Source organism: Meleagris gallopavo, chromosome 20, assembly GCF_905368555.1.
Source record: "Meleagris gallopavo chromosome 20, MGAL_WU_HG_1.1, whole genome shotgun sequence".
Taxonomy (NCBI): domain Eukaryota; kingdom Metazoa; phylum Chordata; class Aves; order Galliformes; family Phasianidae; genus Meleagris; species Meleagris gallopavo.
Genome location: NC_139423.1, coordinates 1,635,567 through 1,645,630, shown reverse-complemented (window position 1 = coordinate 1,645,630; position 10,064 = coordinate 1,635,567). Strand labels below are relative to the sequence as shown.

At 57.7% G+C, this 10,064-nt stretch overlaps 1 protein-coding gene across 2 annotated transcripts; it reads left to right on the top strand.

Moving 5' to 3' along the window:
• The first annotated feature begins 73 nt into the window (after positions 1-73).
• On the top strand, positions 74-2,787 carry LOC146543053 (uncharacterized). 2 transcript variants are annotated; one of them, XM_085240194.1, is made up of 3 exons: positions 74-496; positions 922-1,299; positions 1,437-2,787. In XM_085240194.1, the coding sequence occupies exons 2-3, from the start codon at positions 1,053-1,055 to the stop codon at positions 2,441-2,443; spliced, it is 1,254 nt and encodes a 417-aa protein (XP_085096320.1). In that variant the 5' UTR covers positions 74-496; positions 922-1,052; the 3' UTR covers positions 2,444-2,787. The 2 variants fall into 2 exon arrangements, with proteins under 2 accessions (XP_085096320.1, XP_085096321.1); XM_085240195.1 differs by lacking the exon at positions 922-1,299.
• Positions 2,788-10,064: the final 7,277 nt, after the last annotated feature.

Sequence of the window (10,064 nt, the reverse complement as noted above, 5' to 3'; positions counted from 1 at the left end):
TTTCCTGGCTTTTCTATTTCTAGATGCGGAAATGGCCTCGGGCAGGGCAGGGGCGTGCCACGTTCTTCCGGTCTCCGAGGCCGAGGAACCAGGTCCGCCCACCTGTGCCGGGCTTGGAGCAGCGGCACGTCCCGAGATGCCCACGTGGTCCCGTGGGGTTCGGCCCTGGGCTTGGTAACGGTGTTCCCGTCCTTCACGGACGCCGAGTGTGGCCCACGTGTCCCAGCAGGCCGCCCGCCTGCTTCCTGCCATTGTCCTCATCAGACAAGGGGTGGCAACAGGGACAGGGAGGTGATTGTCCCTCTCTACTCTGCCTTGTGAGGCCCCAGCTGGAGTCCTGTGTCCAGGCCTGGAGTCCTCAGTACAAGAAAGACAGGGAGCTGTTGGAGAGGGTCCGGAGGAGCCACAAGGATGAAGAGGGTGCTGGAGCAGCTCCCCTACAAGGATAGGCTGAGGGAGCTGGGTTTGTTCAGCCTGGAGAAGAGAAGGCTGCGGGGTGAGCTCATTGCAGCCTTCAGTACCTAAAGGGAGCCTACAGACAGGAGGGGAGTCAACTCTTGGAAAGGGGAGATGATGGCAGGACAAGGAGAAACGGTTTTAAGTTGAGGGAGGGAAGACTGAGGTTGGATATCAGGCGGAAGTTCTTCACGGAGAGAGTGGTGAGGTGCTGGAACAGCTGCCCAGAGGGGCTGTGGATGCCCCGTCCTGGGAGGTGTTCAAGGCCTGTCTGGATGGGGCCCTGGGCAGCCTGGTCTGGTGTTAAATGTGGAGGTTGGTGGCCCTGCCTGTGGCTGGGGGGTTGGAGCTTGATGACCCTTGAGGCCCCTTCCAACCCAGGCTATTCAATGATTCTGTGATTCTAAACAATTTACGAAGGAGAATCATGTGCAGACAGTATAGGTGCAGATTTTATTTTCCCAGATCTACCGCCATCACAAAGGGCAGTCACTGAACATGAGGGGTGATAACGATGCAGGCCCAGCCTGGTGCCCAAATACACGCAGCCCTGCACTGTGAGGTCACCGACCAAGGGGCTGTGACAGCAGCGGGAGATGGCTGTGAGCTCAGGGAGCCTCCCTGCAGAAAGCGGGGCGCAGCAGAGCCCAGCATCACTCGTGCCTGGACTCCGGTCGAGCGCAGCAGCGAGACTTGGAGGCGCGGACGAGAGTTTGTTTGGGCCGTGCTGCGGGGCTGCCGGCAACAGTTCCTGGTGCTCAGCCCGCGGCATCGCCAGCGTTCCCCCGGCCCTGCCCGGCTCGGGCAGCCGGGGCCCCGCGGGGTGCGCTCGCAGCAGCGGAGGTGAGCGGGGCGGGGACGCGGCCCCGGGGCGGGCGGCGGGGAGCGGGGCCGGGGCTTTGCGCGGAGGGACCGGGGCGTCGCCGCCGCCGCCGCCGCCCCGGGGACGGCGAGTGACCGCGGCCTCTTCTCTTTTGCAGCTGCTGACGGCTCCGGCCCGCTGCAGCCACCGAGGGGAGCGGCTTTCCCAGCTCGGCTCTCCCCTGCCCACCGCACACCCGGCGCCATGGAGCTGCCCTCGGACTGGACCTGCCCCGTCTGCGGGCAGAGCCGGGACGACGCAGCCTACGTGACGCCCTGCCTGCACCAGCTCTGCTTGGGCTGTGCGCTGCGGTGGGCAAAGCAGCAGCCCACCTGTGCTGTCTGCAAGAAGAGCATCGAGGCCATCCGGTACTCGGTGCGGATCGAGGACGATTACCTCGAGTGCCCCATCCCGCAGCCTGCAGAGCCCTCCGAGGACGAGCAGGAGGAGGAGCAGGGCTCTGCAGAGCCGCAGCTCGAGGCTCCCGAGCCCGGCTTCCCAGCCGAGGTCTGGGCGGACTTCTTCCGAGGGGATCCGGGAGACCTCGAACCACTGCTCCGGTGGCTCCAGCAGGAGCTCGAGAACATCACTGGAGATGAGTGGTGGGAGGTGGTTGCGGCGCGGACTGCCGTCATGAACCTCCTGTGCGCGTACGGGCTCGACCAGGATGCCCTGATCCTGATGTCAGAATCACACCTGGAAGACCGCACGGAGGAGTTCGTGGCGGGGCTCATCGACACCGTGACGGCCCTGTACGGCCCAGAGCTCCGCCGGCGGCAGGACAGCCGGGCTGCCCGTGAAGCAGGAGGGCAGGACGGCCCCGCGGCCACCCCCAGCCCCGCCACCTCCCAGCAGGAGCCTCCCGCCTCCGGCCCGGGCCGCTCCGCCAGCCCCGCGGGCCCCGGCGCCGAGCGGCTCCCCGGCGTCCCTCACGGGGGGCCCGAGCCCCGACCCGCCGCCCCCGTGTCCCCGCAGGAGCCGCAGGAGCAGCCGGGGCAGGCGGCGGCAGCGGGCCCCTCCGCCCAGGGCACGGACCGCTCGCCTGGGGGGCCCCGACGCCCCCCGAAGAGGAGGGCCAGCAGCTGCCCCCCGGATTTGCCCCCGTCCCCCAAGAGGCGGCGCTAGGCCGGCACCCACTGCGGTGCTGAGCACGGCTTGGCGTTGGCAGACCAACAACAGCCTCAGTCTGCATTTAAAGACAATAAAATAGTTGCAAAAAAAGAAAATATCTCCATGTCATTGATGATGAAGTTGGGTTTGCTGTCCCTCCCCGCGTCGGTTTCTCCCTCTCCTGATGCTGGGGGAGGACACAGAATCCTAACTTTCACCATCCAAAACCAGGAGAGAGTGCTCCTCTTTGCACTTCACACTGAGGTGGGCAAACGGGATTAACGGCAACCTTTCGGTCATTTACTGATAGCGGACCCCAAACACCAACCTGCATCTCCTACTTGAAAAAAAAACAAAAATGAAAGAATCTCCGCAGTCACAGAATCACAGAAACGTAGGGGCAGGAAGGGACCTGAGGAAATCCCCCCATGCAGATCCCTGCTAAGGCCAGCTCGTGAAATACGGGACACAGGAAAGCACGAGCAAGCAGCCCGCCGTGCAGTGGGCGCGTGCTGTAGAAAGGAACCCAGACGGAGGCACCGCCCCCACTTGGTGCTGCTTGTGAACCAGAAGACATCAAAAGGAGTCAAAGTATCCGAAAGTATAAACTTGTGGAAGGAAGGGATGCCATTCCGAGGGACCTCAACAGACTTGAAAGGTGAGCCCGGGAGAATCTGATGAGGTTCAACACAGCACAGTGCCAGGTTTTGCACTAAGCATGTATACAGATGGAAAGGAACAGTCCTTGAGAGCAGCCTGCAGAGAAAGACCTGCAGGTCTGGTGGATGAAAAACTTAACGTGAGCCACGTGTTAAGCACATGGCATCCCAGGCTCCATCAGAAGAGGGGTGGCAGCAGGGACAGGGAGGTGATTGTCCCTCTCTTCTCTGCTCTTCTGAGTACTGGAGTCCAGGCTGGAGTACTGTGTCCAGGCCTGGAGTCCTCAGTACAAGAAAGACAGGGAGCTGTTGGAGAGGGTCTGGAGGAGTCACAAAGATGAAGAGGGTGCTGGAGCAGCTCCCCTACGAGGACAAGCTGAGGGAGCTGGGCTTGTTCAGCCTGGAGAAGAGAAGGCTGCGGGGTGAGCTCATTGCAGCCTTCAGTACCTAAAGGGAGCCTACAGACAGGAGGGGAGTCAACTCTTGGAAAGGGGAGATGATGGCAGGACAAGGAGAAACGGTTTTAAGTTGAGGGAGGGAAGATTGAGGTTGGATATCAGGCGGAAGTTCTTCACAGAGAGTGGTGACAGGCTGCCCAGAGAGGCTGTGGATGCCCAGTCCTTGGAGGTGTTCAAGACCAGGTTGGATGGGGAGCTGGACAGCCTGGTCTGGTGTTAAATGTGGAGATTGGTGGCCCTGCCTGTGGCAGGCTGGCTGGAGATTCATGATTGTTGAGGTCCCTTCCAACCCTGGCAATTCTGTGGTTCTGTGATTCTGTCCTGCTTCCCGTCCCAACACCGTGGGCTCTGTCAGCTGTCTGCTGGGACCCAGGCACAGCCCTCACCAAGTATCCCCAGGCCTCCATAGGGTCAGACTGACCTGCCCCACTACCCACCTCTGCTGCCTCACGCCTACCCCGTGCTTCAGCTCCATCTGCGTTCTTATTTCTCTGCCCTCTGCAATTAGCCGGGCAGTCTGTCATTGGCGATGGCGGTGTTGGAGGCCCTTGTGCTCCCTTGCTGCAGGCCATTGCTGCCAGCAGCGTGGCAGCACCTGGAGACGTCTGGGTCCCTTTATGGGACAGCACACGTCCTGTGTGAGCATGGGGTCACCGAGTCCACCTCTGTGTGGCACATCCATCCCCATGGTCCCTCTGCTGCCGTGTCCCATCGGGTGCTGGGTAAACAGAGATTCATAGACCCGCTGCATGCTTGGGTTGGAAGGGACCTCACAGCCCCCTGGCCCCCTCAGGTCAGGCTGCCAGATCCAACCCATGGCCTCGGGTACATCAGGGATGGGGCACACACAGCTCTGGGCAGCAGTGCCAGGGTCTCACTGCCACTGAGTAAGGAACTTCCTCCTCGCATCTGATCTAAATCTTCCCCTTTACAGCCATTCCCTCGTCACTATCTGTCCATGTAAAAAGTCTTGTTTATCAGCTCTTCTAAGTACTGGAAGGCCACAGTGAGGTCTCCCTTCTCTCCTCCATACTGAACAACCCCAGCTCCATCAGCCTGTCTGTGTAGGAGGAGCTCCAGCCCTCCTGGAGGCTGAGCCCAGTCCCCATTTCTGCTTGCGCAAATTTCCTGTGCCAACCTGCACCTGGGTGATGCACACTCTGCCTGCGTTGCCTCCCATCCAACTCCTACCTTTGCTTGGATGCTGGATCCTCTTGGCTCTCTGAAACCCCTTTTGAAGGCAGAGGGAGATGGAAGCATTTACTGCCTTGAAGAACGATTCCTCTCTTTGTATCCAGCCCTGTTCTGCCACAAGCAGCCAGAGGTGGCTTTGGGCAGGTTGAGTGCCCACCACAGAGCCCTTGAGCCAGGTGTGTGCCCACCATTGTGTCCTGGGGCAAGTTGGGTGCCCACCATTCAGGTCTGGATCTGCTTGCATACCTATCACTCTCTGCAGCAGATTGGGTGTCCATCATGGTGCTCTTGCACAGGTTGTGTGCTCACCACTCAACTCTGGAGCAGGTTGCATGCCCATTGTGGTTCTGTGGTGCAGGCTGTGTACCCACCATTGAGCTCTGGTGCAGGTTGCATGCCCACCCTTGGTCTTGCAGACAGGCTGCATGGCTGTGATGCTTTGGAGCAGAATGGATGCTCACTCCTCAGCTTTGGAGCAGGTTGGGTACCTAACCTTATGTTCTGGAGGAGGTTTCTTGCCCATCATTCTGCTCTGGAGCAGAGTTGAGTGCCCATCATTGCCCTCTGGAAAAGATTTGGTGCCTGCCAGCACACTGAGCAGGTTGGGAGCCCTCCTTGTGGAGGAGGTTGGGTGCCCATCATGGTGCTCTGGAGCAAACCGGTGCCCATCTTTTCTCCCTGTGCTGATAAGGCCATGTAGAAATACCACACTCTGTCTGATCACGGTCCTTCACCCTCTTGGTGCAGCACTCTCGATGCATCAAACCCCCTTTACAACACTCATCCCTGTGGGGCTGTGCCTCCACCAACAAAGCAGCAGCGGCAGGGCTGTGTTTCCCAAGACGTCTGACGTGCCCGCCTGGTTAACACCAATTTTTAAGTCAATGTTTGCTTTGAGGTGGCTCCCGGCTGCACCCCATTGTACGCTGGAGCCGTTCCCAGGCGCTCGCCCAGGGGCCGGGCATTGCGGCCGCACAAAGGAGCAGTCATTTAGCATTAGCGGCCGCACAAAGCGGCTGTGGCCGCCGCCAGATTTGTGTTTCGCCAGCAAAAAGCCCCTCGGCTGAAAGGCTGCGGAGAGAAAAGAGAGACGTGATGTGCTGCAGCAAAGGGGGGCTCTCACGGGGGGGAGGAGGCGGCCGGGGCTGTCCCACGGTCCGGGGATGTCCTGTGGGAGGTCACTGTGGCATGGGATGAGCGGGGTGGGATGGGAGCTCATGGGGGCTGTGTCACTGCTCAGGGGGACACATAGTGGGTGCAGCCCCCAGTGGTGCAGTGCAAGGGGGGGGTGAGGACCCCCTGGGAGTTGTTCGTGGGCTGGGAAGGATTTGATGCAGGCTGGGTGCCCATCATTTATCCTAAGAGCAGGCTGGGTGCCCATCCTTGTGCTCTGGGGTTGGTTGGGTGCCACCTGTTCTCCAGGGGTAGCTGGGCACAGCGCATCTTTTGGCAGCTGCCACGCATTTCCTTCCTTCCTTCTCTGAGAGGGGAGCAGTAGCCCCTGGGACAGAGCAGGGATTCTCCCCTTTGTCTTTGCCCTGGAGGAGTGCCTGGGACCATGCAGCTCTCCCCTTACCTGCTTTTTCCAGACAGCTGCACCCAGGCAGGGGGCAGAGGAGCTGAGGGGGCAGGTCTGAGGGCAGCTCAGCCATAGCAGAGACACATCCCCAGTGGGACACGTGGGGCTGTCACACCCCCCCTGCATCTTCTTGGTACCACCAACATTGATCCTGTTCTCCTTTTCCTTAAGCAGCCAAAGCAGCCTGGGGTGGCTGGGTTCTGCAAGTCCTGAAGGTAATGGAGGCTTTGGAAAAAGGGAAAGCCAGGATGAGGTGCCTGCCCTGCTCTGTGCTGGGCGGCACCAGTGAGACCTGCTTGTGGCTGTGGAGCTGAGAATATTTACCCGTGACCTGAGAACCATCAGTTCATTGCACCAGACTGCGCTCCCCCATCCAAATGCAGCCCTAACAGCAGCAATGTTTCATTCTTGCAACTCAGTGAGGTGAATTGTGGTTGTTTGAAGCCATCACCAAATGGATTTGGGCGTCAGGCTGACAAAGGGTGGCTCTCATGGGGATGGGGTGGAGCACCAGATCTGGGGCTGTGGGATGGCACTGGTGGAGATGCATGGACTGGGAGGGATGGTTTTAGGAAGGGAGTGGGTGTGGGTCTGGGAAGGGAATGAGGGGATATACAGGGAAGGATGGGGCTGAGAGAGGTACAGGGAGAGATAGGGTTGGGAGGGATGTAGGGTGGGATGGAGCTGAATGGGGTGGGACTGGGAAGAATGTATGAAAGAGTGGAGCTGGGGGGCTGCAGGACTGTGAGTGTGTGAAGGATGTCATGAGGATGGTATTGGAGGTGTGTGGAGATGCTGAGGTCTAGGAGGGCTTTAGAAGATGGGGTCCCCAGGTGACAGAAATGGGAGATCCACAGCCCTGGGTGGATTTGGGGCCAGGTAAAGGACTGAAGCTAACAGGGATTTTCTTGCAGCACAAAGGCAACGAAGACTCTGTTGCTCTCAATGACTGGGCCACGTAATCAATCCTCCCTTTATCCAGCACCTCCGTGCCTCAAGCTGTATGTTGTATACATCCACACAGAGTCTTCTTTTCAATAAAAGTTGTTATTTTTACTAATTTCAGTGCTGCCTTCAGTGCCTGGGCAATATTTACCAAATTGTTGTGTTTGACAGACTGCCAGCAGTTCCTGAAAGAAGCTGCACCTCTGTTTGCCTTCGGAAAGCACAGCCTCTCATAAAAACCCTGGAAAAACCATTAAATCAACCCAGATAATGAACACCATCGTATGTTAGAATTCAGTTTTCCTTTTATTGAGTCTTTTCTTCCTGACCTGCTCCAAGATGTGCACTGCAGATTGACCTGAAGGCTGTTCTGATTCCTGTTGAGCTGCCCCTCAGCTGGGGCTTGGAGGAAAATCTCAACCTGCCACACAACCAAGCAGCCAAAAGCTCATGGAGTAACTCCCTTTTGTACAGGACCACAAGCCCTGGCAGCTTTTCCTGCTCACGTTGCAGTGTCCCCAGCACCTTGTCCCCTCTCTGAGCCCTCCAAGGACACCTGCTACTTGCTCTGCTGGCAGCCAGCATGCACGGGATGAGGGTACCAACACTGTCTGCATCCCAAACTCCTCCAGTGGTCCCATTTAATCCCAGATCACAGCAGCGAGGGGAAAATCCACCTTTGCTGGCCGCTATGATTTGATAGGCTCAGCATGTTGCTTCCCATCCCAGCCCCATTCTCAGGAAGGATCTGCTCATCCTTGCACTTGCAGAACCCCAAACCCTTGTGCCCTGGAGGCAGCTGCCAGCCCTGCCTCAATAGAAGCCTTCTTCTCCCCCAGCATCTGCCTGCTCGCTCCAAAGCCGCATTGTTTCTCCATTGCTCACATGATGTAGATTAGCACCATGGCAGCACCCGCTCCCCTGAACCATCTCAGGATGGGATGTGTGTCTGTGTACGGTACCAGTGATGAAACTCATCCTATTTGCTGCTGGATTTAGGGCATAGTTTGTGTCCGTGAAAGCTGAGGGCTGAATCCAGCCATGAGGAGGGAGCTGGCACAGCCCTGACACTGCCCTACAACCACAGGATTGGGGGCTATTTTTTGGATGGGGACTAAAGGCAGGGTCTGTGCCGCCCTGGCATTGCTCATTGTCTTCAGCAGTCAGTATGATCTTAATATCTTCATCGGTGAAGGGATGGAACGCACCCTCAACAAGTTTGCTGATGGCATGAAGCTGGAAGGAGCTGCCTGAATGCTGTCCTGTGTAATGTGCTCTAGAGAACCTGCTTTAAGGGTGGTTGGACTGGTGGATCTCCAGGGGTCCCTTCCAGCCCCTATGGTTCTATGATTCCCTGATTGCTTTGGATTGCCCCAGCCCTGCTTGTGACACTACTCCTGTGGTGGATCTCTGGGCAAATAAGCCTTGAAGGAGCCCTTGGATACCAGCCAGGTAAAAACCATAGGGCTATGTGGCTCCATAGAAGTTGGGTGTTGAGTCCTTTCTTTACTATGAGGGTGGTGAGGTGCTGGAATAGTTGCCCAGAGAGGCTGTGGATGCCCCGTCCATTCCTGGAGGTGTTCAAGGCCAGGTTGGATGGGGCCCTGGGCAGCCTGGACTGGTATGAAATGTGCAGGTTGGTGACCCTGCATGTGGCAGAGGGTTGGAGCTTCATCATCCTTGAGGTCCCTTCCAACCCTGGCCATTCTGTGATTCTGTGATTCTGGATGGGACAGAAGCCCAATATTTGATGTCAGAATAAGGTCCTGAGAGACAGCACCAGGCACAGGGGCATTCCTGAGCAGCAGACAGCGGCAGCCCGGAGCTGTGTGCCCAAGTACTGCAGGTCCCTTAGCAAGGCAGGCAGCATCTGCTCAGCATATCCTCACCCTGGTGGGAAAACAGCAACCAGTGAGGGTCTGGGAGATATTCCAGCCTCCATCCCTTGGAGCTCTGACATCGAAATAACAGACCCTCGGCATCTGGCTCACATCCCTTCTATCCCCTCCTATGGGGAGTGGGCAGCCTCCCTGTGGGACAGCACCTTCCAGACCATGGCAGCTCTGGGAATGAAGGCTCTGAGGTCGTTCAGTGCACCCTGGGCTCTTCGTTTCTTTTGGGCAGCCAAAGCCCATCCGAGAGCACCACCTCCTGGGCAAGGCAAAAAGCACGGAGCAGACAGACGGTATGGAGTTACCCAGAAGGAAAATACACCGATTTCCCATTCTGAAGTCATACAAAACAAACATGGGAGGAGATGGGCAAACCTGGGGCCGCCCTCGGGGATTGCATGCCCTCCAGCTTGTGCGTCTTTTCCAGAAATGGGATTTATTTAAACAAAAAAGCATGGAGCATCCCTGGGAAAGTCGCTGAGCTCCACTGAACATCTTCTCAAGGATGAGGTCAAACAGGTTTACTTTTCCCCTCTTACCTTCACCTCCTTCTCACCAATGCCAACTACTCAAGGTTTCCAAACTGGGAAGATGTGGAAGGGGAACGGGATGAGCAGAAGTGCCTGTAAACCCTCAGATGTGCAGGTGAGGAGCTGAATATGAGCCACAAACCTCACATAGTAAAAAGTTGAGTAAAACCTCCAACATTGGCTGCCAAGCATAGATAAGGGCACCATGATCCCTTCTTCTGCCTTTGGGGGCTTCTCCAACTGAAGGGTTCTTCTGGCTGATGGCTGAATTCCCTGTGTAAGGAATGGGAGGGGACCCAGGGCTGTGCTTTCCCCCAGGGCTGTGATGGCCACTGACCCTGAGCAGAGCAGGTCTCAGCTGTAGGCATGGGAAAGGAGC

What these genes read in the sequence shown, in the direction of transcription:
- LOC146543053 (XM_085240194.1), top strand. Translation starts at nt 1,053, where the DNA reads ATGGCTGTGAGCTCAGGGAGCCTCCCTGCAGAAAGCGGGGCGCAGCAG. An exon ending in GTGCGCTCGCAGCAGCGGAG is followed by an intron (nt 1,300 to 1,436) that starts GTGAGCGGGGCG and finishes TCTCTTTTGCAG; the next exon opens with CTGCTGACGGCTCCGGCCCG.